General features: G+C 40.1%; 2 protein-coding genes across 2 annotated transcripts; both read right to left on the bottom strand.

Moving 5' to 3' along the window:
• Window positions 1-2,252: 2,252 nt before the first annotated feature.
• Window positions 2,253-7,537, bottom strand: LOC129373216 (leucine rich adaptor protein 1-like). Its single transcript, XM_055051026.1, has 2 exons — window positions 6,698-7,537; window positions 2,253-3,809 (listed from the first exon to the last, which is right to left on the bottom strand). The coding sequence occupies exons 1-2, from the start codon at window positions 6,920-6,922 to the stop codon at window positions 3,417-3,419; spliced, it is 618 nt and encodes a 205-aa protein (XP_054907001.1). The 5' UTR covers window positions 6,923-7,537; the 3' UTR covers window positions 2,253-3,416.
• A 104-nt stretch (window positions 7,538-7,641) lies between these two features.
• On the bottom strand, window positions 7,642-13,268 carry LOC129373215 (5,6-dihydroxyindole-2-carboxylic acid oxidase-like). The gene is made up of 7 exons (XM_055051025.1): window positions 12,681-13,268; window positions 11,277-11,599; window positions 9,802-10,006; window positions 9,536-9,703; window positions 9,274-9,453; window positions 9,048-9,194; window positions 7,642-8,367 (listed from the first exon to the last, which is right to left on the bottom strand). Exons 1-7 carry the CDS (start codon window positions 13,045-13,047, stop codon window positions 8,180-8,182), a joined length of 1,578 nt encoding a protein of 525 aa, XP_054907000.1. The 5' UTR covers window positions 13,048-13,268; the 3' UTR covers window positions 7,642-8,179.
• Between the last annotated feature and the right edge of the window lie 1,885 nt (window positions 13,269-15,153).

Raw genomic sequence — 15,153 nt, 5'->3', positions numbered from 1 at the left:
AATTGAATTTAAAGACAAAATGGTCTCAGAAATTTGTTAGAGAACATTACAGAACATATTTTGGTTAAAGCATATTAATGTATTAGAATAGCCCACTCAAAGTCCAGACCTATTAGCAATAGAGAATTTATAGCACAACCTGTTGCTGTAATCAGATATTCACCATTTAATTTGACGAAGCCTGAGGTGTTTTGCAAAGAGGAGTAGGCATAATGTTTCTGCAACATGATCAAATGTTAATGGAATACTCACCCTTACTCCTAGAAATCAAAAAGGTTCAGATATTTAAAAGATTTTTGTTATGTATCTATGACTTTCGTCCTCCTTCCCAGACGTTTGACCTGTCAGAGAAATGGGTTATTTGTTGGTCAAGCCATTTCAAACTCACCTATGACTTCTTCAAGCATAAAGGACAAAAATGAGCCAGAGATTTTTTTTTTCTTTCTTAAACGTTCAAAGAAAAACTCTGAATGACCCTTAAAAAACCTTGAGAGCTGTTGCTCAGAACTACTTTGAAAGATAAGATGTTCTTGGAAACAATAATGAAGGAGAACATCTACATTTTAGCACAGCATTGTATATTTCTCATGACTGTCTGGCGCTTCAGGAGACACTTAATGCCACAACAAAAACATGTTGTTTTAGTCGTTGGTGCAGCAAATGTACACCGAAAGTGCCGGTAAAACGCCCAAAATGTCACTCTGTTCGTGTTTATTGTACCGTGTAAGACTGGAATTCTGCTTTAGACCGATCGCAGCTTTGACTGACAGAACCTGTTCTGACTGTCTCGATTATTTCACGGCCACTGGCTGCATGTATTCTCGGCTTTATGTTTCTTGTCTATTAAAGGAATATTAGTCAGCCAGCGCACAGCGGCATTTGTTTGGACATGACATTCAGGCAAGTTCGGAGCAGCTTTTTTAATTGAAGTGCTGACAAGGAGGTCACGCACGGCGTTCACGGAGCTCTTTTTGGTTTATTGGCCCGGGTCAGCCTGACTGAGAGCTTAAGCTTGTCAAAGCCCCTGGGAGGCAGAGATAAGGGAAGGAAAACCAAATAAAGCGGCTTTGCTCATGGACGAAGACAAAGTTACAAGTATGCTTAGTGTTCCAGAATAAAGTGATTATACCCGTCTGGACCAAATGCAACACTCCGAGTGTTTATGTGCAGTTTGGTTTTTGTGAACACTCTATTTAACACAAGAAGACTGAAGCTCATAAAAACTAGTGATATGTCGCAAATACTTTGTTCCAAATTGGAAGAATTCTTTATGATGAAGCAAGGGCGGAAGAAACCCTTGCTTCATCATAAACAGAGAGGCCAGATCCCCGTCTAAGAGCTAACCCAACATTCACTGGCCAGGTTCTCATATTTCATATAATGACTCGTCTATGTTCTGCATCGGGAACTGAAATTATCACAAGAAAGATAAGAAGCAAATGACACAGAGTTTGAGATGAGAATAACCTTCAGAGATGAAAAAAAAAAGAAATGCTCTGCATGGTTGGCATTTCAAGTCCAATTTCACCTCATTTCTTATTCTCAAATTGTTAAATCACAAATGAGATGCAGCAATGAGGCACAGCACAGGCTGAAAAAAATTTAAGAGAGCCTGAACTGTAAAGATTTTAAGCAGTGAGAACGCTGTGAAATTTCCAACTCATTTCAGGCAATCTAATGTTTCCGGTTTGACATTTTCCACACTCACGTTTTCAGATGTTTATTTATTGTTTTGTCTTACTTCAAGCGTCTATGCTTAGTGTAACACGATGAGGCTTTCGCCATAAGCATTAAAGAGTGAATAGAAAGACAAGGAACAAGATTTTTTCAGCATAAATGGAAGGCATAAGGCCAAATCACAACTCTGGACTTTCACGAGTTCACTTTAAGGCCTTCATTTTATTCATTTATTTATTTTCTTCTTATGTAGAAGTGGATTTGGTGGTGATGGTTACATCAGTTAAATGAAGTGTTCTAGATCCTGAAGCAGCCCTTCACTGACACATTGCCACCAGTATTTCTGACCTTGGGAATGATGCTTTTTGATCTGCTCTTGTACTTCTTTAGATCAGGGCAAAATGTGAAGCAGATTCTATTTGATGTGATCACTTCCAAACTAAGCTCATTTACCGTCAACACAGTGTTTGTAGAACTTAGGAACCACAGCCAGAATATGCAGTAGGAAAAAAAAAACATACACAAATATTCCATCAATAATTTAAGTCACGTTCCACAAAAAAGACAAACAGCCAGCAGGTGAATCCTGAACCATGGAGAGGCAGGGTTTATTAATCCCTGATATTAAGGTTCATAATTGCAATATGAAAATGCTTAATGTAAAAACAATGCACAAAATAAACAAAAGACAGCTGGAAGAAGGCACATACTTTGTCACAGTATCAGTTATTTTTGGAATAAATATAGGGGAAAATCAACAAAAACACAATATATTATTTTATTTTCTCAACAAAGATTGGAAACTTTAATTAAAATGTTTGTTTTTGCCAGCTTCAAAAGCAGACATCATCAAGCGCAAAAATGTCAAGACGAATCAACAAAAGCAATTTTACAAACAAAGAACCTCATCAGAAGCCGGGACAACAAAAAGGTGCCCTCAAAGCGAGCATGCGTTTCACACACGCCTACAGTTAACAAACCTCTCGTCTGGTGCCACGATGCAGTTTAGCCTCAGGTGTAAATGACCTCTGAGAGAAATTTCTTTGGTTTTCAGTCAAGCTTTGAATAAGACTACATGCTGAAGCTCCCACTCAGGCCCACTGGCGGCCAAAAGCTTTATTAAGTCCAGTCAGTTAAAGTAATAAAACTGGAAAACGTGCTGTAGGTGGCGCTCAGCTTTTGGCATGAAGGAAAATTGCACTTGCTTTGAAGTTCAAAACTAATAGCTTTGCCACCTGAAAGAGTTAAACTACTCGAACCGTTCAGCATGAAATGTCCAATTTTCCAATCGGCTGCAAAGTCCTAACCCGCTGGTTTTTCTCCGAGAGAGCCGTTTTCCTTAGAAGGAGAGGAAAATCTGATGCTCAGCTCATGTGCAACTTTTGTTCAACCTGTTTTTAGATGGAAACCGCTGACATACAGGATAATTTGACAATAAATATAATCATAAGTCATTACTCTGCATCTTCTGAGTTATCTTTTTTTTTTTAAGTAATAAAAATATTAAGCAGTCATTGCTACAGAGAGGATTTCTCTTGCATTTTGTGACATTTGGTAAAAACAAAAGATAAATGTTTGAGGTTTTGCTAATCCACTTCAGGAAAATGGTGTCAAGGGAAAATATAACACTTCCAAACGTGTCCACGTCTTCAAAAACCAGAGAGAATAAAAATAAAAAAAAGGACAAAGGAGTTTTTTTTTTCCATATATCTCAGCAGTCTTTGTCTATCTCATCTCCACTATCTAAAGCAGTAGTATTCGTCTGATTCCACCCTGAGTTTCAGTGGCGATTTGGTGAAGGATTCGCCAGAGATTACAGCCTTATCCATTAAACGGTCGAGGTCCGTGGGCGAGGACGAGTCTCCAGGTAGGTCCTCTGCCAGAGTGTCCAGGTAGCTGCCGACGGACAGGCCGTCCAGGCCGTCGCCGTTTCCGTCGTTCAGGCTGTTGAAGCTGCCCCGCAGGGAGGAACCGTCCTGGCTGTCCGACAGGCTGTACAAGCTGCCTGTGAGGCTGCCGTCCTGGCTCGTTGCGTCCCCCTTGTCCTCCATCATCCAGCGGATGGACTCGATGCCGTCGTTGATCGACATGAGCTGCTGCATGAGCTTCACGTCGATGGCTCGCAGGTTTGCCTGCACGGTGGAATTAGAACATTGTGATTTAACGTGGAGTAAATATCGAGTTACACCTCGATGTTTAATGTGTTACAAGGGGAAAAAATGGCGTTGGTCATCATCTAAATCAGCAAGTCTGAACTGCACAACATATATCTAATCACAGGAGTCGTCAGAGTACCAGTCTGTGCCATGTCTTACAAATAATTGAGTAATATTTGCACAATTTGGTTAAATAATGTATTATTACACCAATAAATTCTGTAAACAGATATTTATAGCTTGTCAAATGTCACACTCGATATTAATCTTTGTCAGGAAAATGTGGGTTAATCTTAATCAGTAATGCAGTTTCCATTTGATACAATGCATTCACATTTTCTCACTTACCAACAGAAGTTAATGTCTTTATCTATCTTACACTCATTGTCAATACGGTTATTTAATAATTATAAGAGTGAGTTGATCCAAACAGGGACCAGAACAGAAAAATAAATGTCAACTGGGGGCAGTAAAAAGGTTTTCAGAAAACAATAAAATAAAAACTGTTCAATAATAATGAGTAGTAGTATGTTATATGCTTAACTCTAAAATAAACAGAATCTAATATGTAATGATTTGAGTGGCTGAGTGTAATATATAGTTGGTTGATGAATATGAAATGAAAAGAAGAAAGGACAGAAGGACAACGAGTATGTAAGAAATATGCATGCCTTTTGGCAAACTGGTTGACTGACCTTCAGCCTCATTTATAGATGAATAACCAAAGAAATTGCCCAAAATTCTGATGTAACAATAATAAAAATGTCAACTTGAATAACACCTATTGGCAAAAAACGAAAAAAAAAATAAATGAAAAATACTAATCAGTGCAGAATCTTGGTTTTCCAAACCACTCTAGTTAAATTGACTTAACTCCCCTGACCCCCACAACTATATTGGTTTCTTATATTTAGAAGGGGGAAAAAAGCAGGACGAACAAAACCATCACCACAACTATTACTAACCAAACACCGGATCAAGTTCCAAAGCTCAGCTTAGAGCTTATAATGAGTAGTTGGTGGCTGATTTTTTTTTTTGGTTTTGTTTGCTCTTAACTGTTAGTGTTCTCATGGTTGGAACAGTCAGTGCTGTTTTGTTTAGACTATCAGCCTTTACTACGTGGCACAGACCACTAGCAGTTTCCTTCCACGATAATGATATATGCCATACACAGAGGGACCATTGATTGAACTCTCTGGCATGACGAACCGTGCCACTGGGTGTGCGTGCGTATGTGTGTGTGTGTGTGTGTGTGTGTGTGTGTGTGTGTGTGTGTGTGTGTGTGTGTGTGTGTGGGGAGGGGGGTGGAAGTGGACCGCATTTTTGCAGTGTATCACAGGGATTCCCCCGTCTGTTGGTGACAATCAGCGTGAATGAAAAACAACAAATGGGCAGCTGTTACATCCTGCCACCGGGACACGACAGCCCTTCTCTGTTCCCGCGAAACCGGTGGAAAAAATTTCCATCAATATCTGTTTCAGGCCTTAGCATCCTAAACTAATTGGTTTGTTTGCTTATATGGCAATGACTACTTGGGATTTTTTGAGGATTTGATCCGTAGAGAAGGCCAACTGAGATAATTGCAAGCGTAATATTATCCCTGACATCATAATAAATCAAATCCTAACACAAAATCTGCAGTGCCGGAACAGTCCACTGGCCATCTTAAAGGTCTGCTTCACAGAGATAAAACCCGGTCAACCAGACCATCTGCTCAGGAACCCTAATACTTTTGTGACCTTAGTCAGTCTAAACAGTAGTCAGCTGTCTGGGAAAGCTCCAGTGTAGAATATGTGGGAATAAGTACCTTTATGTGTACTTAAAACAAAAAATAAGAGACAAAAATGTATCATGTCATTACCTACCTTTATTAAAAATGAAAAAAGGCAGAAAGTATTCATATAGTGGCCAAGATGACAGTTATAATTAAGCTACCTGTGATATTTTTATTGCTATTTTGATTTTAATACAAAGATCTAACCACATCACAGAATAAAGACCTGCTAAAACAAAACACCTGTCCATGTGTGTAACACATATTAAAAACAATTGTTGCTCAAAACATATTATTTTAGTTTAGATTAAACCATCTGATCATGCATGGAAGTTAAAAATGAAGTTATTAAAATAAATTTCAAAAAATGATTAATGACAACAAAATCTTAGATATTGCCGTGAAAGGTTCAACAAATTCTATGAACAATAAGATTGGAATAATACAGTAATTGCATCTTTTCTATCAGCAGGTCTGCCACTGCTGTTTGTGTCCCAATAACTTTATTTGTGATTACACTACAAGCTGAGTTACCTCCTCAAAAACAACTATTTTAATTTGCCATTGGGATGCCACAAATTTAATTAGCCCACAGAAGTTTACCATGTGTCATTTAAAAGGTGAAAGCTGCATTTGTTTTAGTGACTGTCCTGCCTTGCTGATTGGAGCACACAGCAGCCCTTCCTCCACCTGTTGCTATGCACTGCCATCAGCTGGCTGAAAGAAAGCCCATGTATTTATTTAGAAATATAGCTGTTTATAAATCCCAGGAATAGTTGCCTATAGATTGGTATTACCTTTAGTATCTTAAGAGTTGCCAAAATGAGGTAAACGTACACGTGATTCATTATATTCATTTCTCTTAGTAACATTTAGCAACAAATGGTACAAATATTTAAGCTTTTTTTCTTCTTTTTTTTTTTGTCTTTGCTACTTTTCTATTTTTAAACTTTTTGAAGAGTTCTCTAAGCAAAACTGACTGTTTTGTTCTCAAACAAAAAAGTTAACTTAGGTGAGTTACAAACAAAAAAAAGGAAGTTTGATTTAAAAAAAAAAAAAAAACATTAAGAGACAAAAGTTCCATGCTCACCATCTCCTGCCTCAAGAACAGCATTTTACCCTGCAGTCGCTTCAGGTCCGTCGAACTTGCGCAGAACTTGCAGTTGGCCAAGTGAGGCGCAGCTGGCTTGTCGCGCTCGTGCCTGTCGCCGCGTCTCCCTCCCGCGAGAGACCGAACGAGACCGTCCGGGACTTTTCGACCCAACTTGGTCTCGATGTCCGTCAGGTCCGGAGAGCCGCTGCGCTCCTCGTCCATCGTCACTCTCACGGAAAAAAAAAAAACCCGCAGTGAGTGCGCTCACGGCGCGGCTTTAGGGACAAGTTAAAAGTGAGGCGCTGTGGCTGTTAAGGGAAGTCAAATACAAACTCGTCTGTGATCTGGAGCCACACCAGCAGCCTCCTGTTGAAGCCTGTAACCAGTAGGAGGACAGTTTAACACCAGCATGCTCTCTGAGGACACTCCCATTACAAGAAGGGCTCTCTCTGAAACCAGACACCCGCCAGGTAAGTGCTGCCGCTTACACACCTCTCTCCCCTGGGTGGAGAGAACAAGGGAGTCTTCGTGTACCTCTCTCTCTACCTTGAAATAGGATAAATAAATAAATAGAGAAAGAAGATTGAAAGAAAGAAAGAAAGAAAGAAAGAAAGAAAGAAAGAAAGAAAGAAAGGAAGAAAATATGCAAATTGTGCATGGCCTCCTTGTGACATTAAATAAAGGCCTATTTTCATATATTAATGGATCTATCCACCTTTATGAAAATATAATTTCTGCTTTTCTTTTCATTTTGTATTGAGACCACATTGGACAAGAAGCACGTTGGAAAACCACGAAGCATAGATTTATCAAAAGTGGAAAGGCTCATTCAGCAGCTTTGTGAAAACAACTCATTTTGAATCTGCTTGTCAGAGTCACAAGCAGAATTGTCAGAGTGACGAAAGTCAAAACATTCTTTAATAAAAAAACAAAAACAGACATTAAACTTTTGACTTAATTTCCTTTTAATTGCCTCATGTTGTTTTATTAGCAACTTTAATACATTAGTTGGGTAAATAAGGTGTAAAAAAACAATGTGCAACTCTGTAAATTCTGCACAAGCAAGATTCTTAGAAATTGAACAACAGCACCCCCTTGTGGGCATTACTGCTCCCTTAACTTGGAGATGCTAGTTTCTCACTGGCAGAGATTGTTAAAAGCTGTGTTTATGACAAACTCGTGTATATTACTGTGTATATTACAGTTACATTGTAAACCATGTAATAGGTTGGAAAGTAAATTACTTTAATATTCTTTACCTCATTATTTTACAGGGCATCATCTGGTATGAATTCTATTGGTTTTTCATTAAAAAAAACCCCAGCTTTTTCAATGCATAGTAAAACTGCTGTGATTTCACAATGCAATCTTAACTTTTTAGGGGATTGGGCATACACGCTGCAAATTTTTCTTCTTTTATGGAGAACTGAACAACATTGCTTTGTTGTTGGAGAAAAGACACGTGTCGGGGTTGTGATCTCAGACTACAGATTGGCCTTTGTCGTCGTCATAGCGCTGGTACTGATCCCCGAGCAGAGGCTGGTGCCCCTCCATCTTGTGAGATCGGGCACGCACAGCACAAGTGGTTGCTGCGAAGATGAGTGCCACCAACACGAGGGCGGCGACTATGGCTATGGTGATTATTTCAGTCAGAGAGAATGGTGTGCCTAGAGAAACAAAAACAGATTATTATTACTTTCAATTTGCCTAATATAGGCAAATTCTTTATATTATAACCACAAACTTTAATGTATTTTATTTTGATATTGTGTAACAGAAGGCAAAGAGAAGAACACATAACCTACATTTTGAATTTTTTTTCTTTGCAAATAAAAATCTGCATTTGTATTAAACCCCCTTTACTCCAATGCTATTTAATATAATCAAGTACTCCCATTTTCCAGTTGATACTAAAGTCCCCACCAACTTTCCACATCTTGAGGCTAACATTTTTGCTCATTCGCTTTTGTGGAGTAGCTTAAATTAAATAAAATTAGATGGAGAGCATCTGTGGAAATACCTTTTTAAGTCTTGCTACTGATTCTGAATTGGATTCATTTCCCAGCTCAATTTACCAGATGCTTTGATATGAACAATCCCATATGACTGACTGGGGGTTACAGTCTTGTTGGAAGGTGAACCAATACAGGTTCTTGGCAGGCTTTTACAGGTTTCCTTCCAGAGTTATTTAATCTTTACATCCCTGATAAACAAAAACCCACCTACAGCATAAAGCTGCCACTGCTGTTTCATTTTGATTCAGGGTGATAACCTTTGTTTTCTGCATTAGACAGTGTTTCTTGTATACCAAAATACCATCTGGCTAATCAAAAAGAATTTGGCATACCTGGCCATTCAGCTTCATAAGAGTAACCCAGATTTTCGGGGGCAGTCAAAAACATCTCTGCGTTTGTCACAGGAGGCCAGAAGGGTACCATGTTGTAACCCCTGTTATGACCAATAGGGGCGTTTTCTTCAGGATACACAGCTAAATCTGTTGGGAAATTATTCACGTAAGAGGAAAAAATACTAAACATGCACAGACTGCATATCAGAATTAGTTGCTATGGCACCTGGACCGTGTCTCCTGAGCCATTCATCGAATATAGCATCTGTAAAGGTGTGTAGCAAGACGAAGATGGGGTCATTGGGTGACAGGTGCGTCTGTCCTCCTGTTCCATTCAGGAACAAGTGAGCCAGGTTGTGGAGGCTCCTCACTATGGGGTCGTAGTTCCCCTTGGGGGCGCTGTAGCCTAACAAAACAACATGGGAGGCCTTCTAGTGACATATCATGTTCATATTAGTAAAGACTAAGATCACTGAGCTCTAATTCACCTTCGACCGTGTTTCTGAAGCTCTCAGAGGAGGTGGAGTAGAAAGGTGGTGTGTCGAAGGTGCTAACTTGAAGGCAGTCGGCCACGTCCTGGGGCTCTGGGAGACGCTGGACCATGGGCCTGTTGACGTTTCCTGCTGGGTTTCTCCTGATGGGAGAGGTCTCTGTGCCTGACAGAACAGAAAAACCACTGTCGTCATTCGCACACTTTTTGTTCTCTTCTGAAAGAAGACAGGGAATTGAGTGTGGTCACGAACACTTGTCTTACTGTTGCAGATGGTTCCCAGCGTGTCGTAGTCCTCAACACTCTCGCAAACGACCCTCCACTCCGAGAAGATAGAGTTGGGGCTTAGGGAATTTATGTCAAAGCTGCTCCTGGCTCCCATCAGGTCGTCTGTGCAGATGTCACATGTGTTCCCGCCGATGGCAAAGTTCCAGTAGGGGAGGGCGAAGGAGGGATCCTGCAGCATGTCCTGCATGACAGAAAGAGAGTCCAAAGTTGCAATAGGTTTCGCTCAAAACGGCAGATTAGGAGAAAAAACAAAAAACATTTACCTGGCAGTAGCTTCATATGAAGGTGATGATTACTACATTCTAAATTTGCAATTTAGAAAAGTATTTTTAGATTGAGATGCCTTAAAAAAACAGAGACTTCTTAGTCAGAAATGACTGATCGATGATCTTGCTTGCAAGCCTGTGCATTCACCAGAGGCTCTGCTGTGGCGGGGGACCGATAGAGCAGCAGGGAGCCTACACAAGCATGATTGACAGTGATAAGACTCTGCTGGTTCTAATTTGTTGTGTCTGACTAGAAGAGGTGCAGTTCTGTAGACATCTGTAAGAACACTGAGAGGAGGCAGAGGAGCTATTTTTTTCACAGATTATCTCTCTCATTCTACTGTTAAGACAGTTTTAACAAATATGTAAAAAAAAAAAAATTTTGTGAAAGTTATCTACTGCAGCTTTAATTAAACTAGAAATAGGCCATCAACATTCTGATTTTAATGTCCTCTACCCTGTCTCTTAAAAGCTAGGAAAACAGAAATGTGGTGCCATGAGGACTTTGCTGATTCAAAAGCAAAATAATACTTGAAGTAGACCTTATTTCATCATTTATATGCACACAACCACCTTGAAGCACATCAAAGACGGCATATTTTTCCTTAAAACAGATAAGAATCATTCTCATGGTTCAAATATAGGTTTTTGTATTCCTCGTGCTTTTGTAGGATAGAAAACTTCAGTGTTTCCCAAATTAGATTTTTCTCTAACTCTGTTTTGCCAGGTTTGAACAAAAGCCCCTAATTAAGGAGCTCAAGCAGCAAACCTGCACAGGATATAAGGATGGAGTTTCTCTGTAGGAGTCCAGTACTCTGCCAAGGTTTGAGCTCCACATGCCAACCCCATTTTCCACTCTCAGCTGTAACCCGCTTGTGAAAGGGATTATTAAAAATGTCTGGTACAGTATTTTCAAAAAAGAAAACCCTTCTCACTCAAGATTTTATCATTTCAGGCAAAAAGATAGCATATAAATTCAGTGGAATCAAAGCCCATGGATTATTTATAGTGGCATTTTGCACACTGCTTGTTTATTAAAGCGTAACATTGGAAAGTCAATTCGGATTTTCTGGTAAATACAGAGGACTGAAGATACATTCAGTGAAAATAAACAAGCAGAGGAAGAACGCAAAATAGTGTACGACCATAATCCTTTAATATGTTTAATTGATTTCACCTCCTCACCTGCATGTCTCGCTCCAGCTGCAGCAGATGGAACCTGTGCCAGGTGAGGAACCCGGGGCCTTCGTGGGAGAAGTCCACCCCGCCAAAGCTGGCCTGCCCAGCGCCCAGGAACGTCTTGCTGACAGAGTAGTAATGAGACCAGACGAAGTAGTTGTAGACTGTGACGTTTTCAAACTGCGTGGTGTTCCCGTCGGGGCCGAAGATGTCCGAGTAGTGACGCGTTGCGATCACCAGGTCAGGGTGCACTGTGCGCTTGGCCTGGTTCAGTGCGTTCACAAAGGCGCGCTTCTCTTCAGAGCTGAGCTGCATCACGTTTTTCCTCACTGGAGGGAAATAAAAAGATCGTTTTCAGTTGAAAGGCGATGCCATTTTGCAAAGAGACTCCAACATGTTAATAAGTCAGTTTTGAAAGTATTGCATTGTCTGCTCAAACACAATGCATCCATTTTGCAAAGCAGGAATCTCTCTTTTATTTAACAAATTTTAGTTGCTATTATTTTATAGACATTTCAGAGTCAAATAAAGGTGACCTAAACTGTCTTTAAAACTGCTTCCAGTCTGCATGCTCATTCTCATTATTGTGGAGCAATTGACAGCTGACCACACGATATTTATGAAAACAGGCAACAGTACATGTGATAAGTTGCTGTTGAAAGTACTTGTCAGCTTCAGCACAGAATGTCCACAATTCAACAGCAGACCAGTCACATCAGCTGCTGTCACACTTTGAAGGGAAGTAAGACACATAAATTTGCAACATGTCTATGAAATATTCAAATAAATACTAATATAACTGCGTGGAGTGGTGGTTTTTGGTGCCCATGGCAGAACTGTTTGTTTGCACCCCAAACATGTTGAACATTCCTTTAATTGCATGTGTAGTCAATGGATAGCAGACTCCCCTGGGTCCATTGTGTAGCCAGAGTGCTGAAGTTGATGCTGAAGCCAACATCAGTCAAACAAATTGTTTTTGTTTTAAACGGATGCGGTAAAACAAAAAAGTCACTTTTTCTTGATGTTTTGGGCATAAAAACATCAACTGTCTTCACACTAGAGGTGCATGGGTTTGTGTATGGCTGCAGCAGGGATGAAAGGTGCTCAACCTGGATAAAATTCATGCAAGAACTGCATTTAATGTGTGATTAACATGTGCAAATGTTTTTATAAATCACTGAAACATTTAGACAATTTGAGGTAACTTGTTTATTTGATACATTTCCTTGAAAATATCAGATTTATGAGTCTAATAGTAGTGCTATAGTTATGGTGTTCTGATCCATTTATTCAACTGTAGCACTTTTGGCCCTCGAATCCTGTCTTGTTGTTTAATTTGATCTAAAATGACTTCATACGTCTAAACAGTCTTACATAGAGATAAATTATATAGTTTTAATTGAAACTCACCGACAGAAACCCTTTGATCACAGTTGGCTCCGGTCCATCCGTGTCTGCAGCGACCGCAGTTGTACCCGCTGAAGTTCCCGGTGCATTGACAGGTGCGGTTGAAAAATCGGGCAGGCCACCGTTCCCGGTCGTCCCGACCGTCGTGGGGATACTGCGGCCCGTGCGGCCGCGCGTCGGTCGAGATGGACACGCACTGCCCGCGCCCCGCGCTAGAACCGCAGGGGTCTCCGGGGAAGCCGGGGGGCGCCGGGCAACACTGTCCGCTCCGGAGCCCCTCCGGTGTTGTGCACTCTCTGGGGAACTGGGCGCTCACCACCACCGCGCTCACCAGCATAGAAACGCAGCACGGCCACATTCTCCAAAACATGATGTCACCAGATTTTTACGCACGGGTGCTTCAGGATTTAACTCAGTTTGTGACCCCTTTTATACCTGAAAATTACAATCCTTACTTTTTACTCAAAGAAAAAAAAAGTTCATTACTTCAGCACACCTGAGCTTCAGCTAATATGAGTGAGTGTAAAAAAAAAAAAACGGCCCCTCTTCGCTCGCCCATGCAGGCCTCTTCCTTGTCTATCCCCCCAAAACACTGGAGCTTTGACCTTAAATACCGGATTAGCGCATGACTACCAGGATTTTCTGACTCCCGCGTGATTCCCTCTCATAACATCATATTTCCTACGGGAGGAAAGGGAAGGTAGTGTGATCCAGTCATGCAGAGTATTGTTCTTAGAAAAGTCATTGGGTGAAAGCAGCTTCTGGAAAGAAACAAAGAGAAATGCCAGCGTGAATGAGAAAAGGCTTTTTACTTTCCCCATACCTGACCTGCTAAAACTCTGCCATGGATAAAACATATTCACAAAGTAAAATGAAAATGAAACGGACTTTTGCGACTGTAAATGCATTGATTTAATGAGAAATGCAAGAATGCAACTCTAAAATATCTTAAAACTTCATGTTTATAAAATTAGAAGTCATATTCGAGATCACTTGACCTTTCACCAAAGCCCCTCTTTTTGTTGCCCCTCCCCATTAGAGCATGTGAGACATTAAAGCGCAAATGGCATTCACAAAGAAAAAAAAAACCTCCTAATACAAAACTCTTTTTATTCTTTAAGTGTTTATAATTTCAGACCCAAACTGGTGTTTGTGTGTTTCTGTGTGGGTAGACCAAAACAAAACACAGTTTAGTAATGAAGGTGGAAAAAATTAGACATGGGTTTGAGAAGTGTGCCATGTATTTTAAAAAATAAAAATAGTGAAGATTAATACGTTTTTTTTTAGTTTCAGTTAAAAATATCCATGTTATGTTGTAAAAAAAAAAATGATTTGGTTTAAAATATACCATTATATCTGTGTCCAGTGCCATGGAAACGTCTAGACTATCCTTTATGCTGGGTTGAAGCGCGATCTTTCATTGTTATTGCAAACGAACGACCAAAACAAAATCTGGTCAAATATCTTTTCCACAATAGTTTGTATGCACATTTTTGAAGCAGTGATAAAAATATAGAAAACCCCTTCGTCCCCCTCTCTGCCATTTAAGGCGTTTCAATGTCAAAATAAACAGGTGATCTCACATACTTTTGCACAGTAACATCTTGTGACTTTTACCCTTTGTGCATGGAAGAGTTGAGTCGAATCCACAATGAGCTGACTCTGGAAACACTTGATGACTGGAGTATGCACAACTCTACAGCGATGGGCTTCTTAGCCAAAGAGGGCATGATGGGAAGCTGTTCTCGTGACACATGGTGAATAATTAAAACATCTGCGCGGTTAAATGCATTTGGTATTAAAATGCCAATATAGAAAATACCTTCAACCTCACTGGCTGAAGAGGAAAGACAGTGAAGAGAGCACAGCTCTAGAGATGTGAGTATTTTCTAGTCCACGATGATGATGACTTTTGTTGTGTGTACTGAGCTGTGGGTGATGCTGGCTCATGACATACACCTCCCATTAGCACTATTTTAACAGATTCATGTCTCAGAAAATCCACCCAGAGCTGCCAGTTTATGATTCAGATTAGTATGCCAGGCTGTGCTTGTGATCTCTGTTTCTTTAGTACAATGAAATTGTAGTAGCAATCCACCGCTGTTGTTAGCGGTTCACAGTTAAAGCGTATTCTTATCATCACTGATTAAAATATCCTGCAATTAAAAGTCAAATAAAGCACATATGTGGCAGGAATATATTTTTTTGATATTATACATTGTTTTCACAAGAATACAAGAATGTCATCTTTTTATGAATCTGATATTTACAGGCTTGTTTTAAAAGTTATTTGTTCGATTTTGCGGGAAAAGTTGTCACAGCCAATTATTTTTTTGGAGAAAACACCCAGACACACACACACACAAAGCAGTAAATCATTTAAATGTTATCCGGAGGCTCCTGAAACAATGGAGCATCTTTCTAAAAGAAGGGGGAAGATTGCTCCAGCGTTAAATGGTTCCTTAATCCGGTCACA

Source organism: Poeciliopsis prolifica, unplaced genomic scaffold, assembly GCF_027474105.1.
Source record: "Poeciliopsis prolifica strain line A6 unplaced genomic scaffold, Auburn_PproV2 SCAFFOLD032, whole genome shotgun sequence".
NCBI classification, from domain to species: domain Eukaryota; kingdom Metazoa; phylum Chordata; class Actinopteri; order Cyprinodontiformes; family Poeciliidae; genus Poeciliopsis; species Poeciliopsis prolifica.
This window is presented reverse-complemented; position numbering and strand designations above follow the sequence as displayed.

What these genes read in the sequence shown, in the direction of transcription:
- LOC129373216 (XM_055051026.1), bottom strand. Translation starts at nt 6,922, where the DNA reads ATGGACGAGGAGCGCAGCGGCTCTCCGGACCTGACGGACATCGAGACC. An exon ending in TGTTCTTGAGGCAGGAGATG is followed by an intron (nt 3,810 to 6,697) that starts GTGAGCATGGAA and finishes TCCACCGTGCAG; the next exon opens with GCAAACCTGCGAGCCATCGA.
- LOC129373215 (XM_055051025.1), bottom strand. Translation starts at nt 13,047, where the DNA reads ATGTTTTGGAGAATGTGGCCGTGCTGCGTTTCTATGCTGGTGAGCGCG. An exon ending in CTTCAGAAACACGGTCGAAG is followed by an intron (nt 9,454 to 9,535) that starts GTGAATTAGAGC and finishes TTGTTTTGTTAG; the next exon opens with GCTACAGCGCCCCCAAGGGG. An exon ending in TTATGAAGCTGAATGGCCAG is followed by an intron (nt 8,368 to 9,047) that starts GTATGCCAAATT and finishes TTGTTTCTCTAG; the next exon opens with GCACACCATTCTCTCTGACT.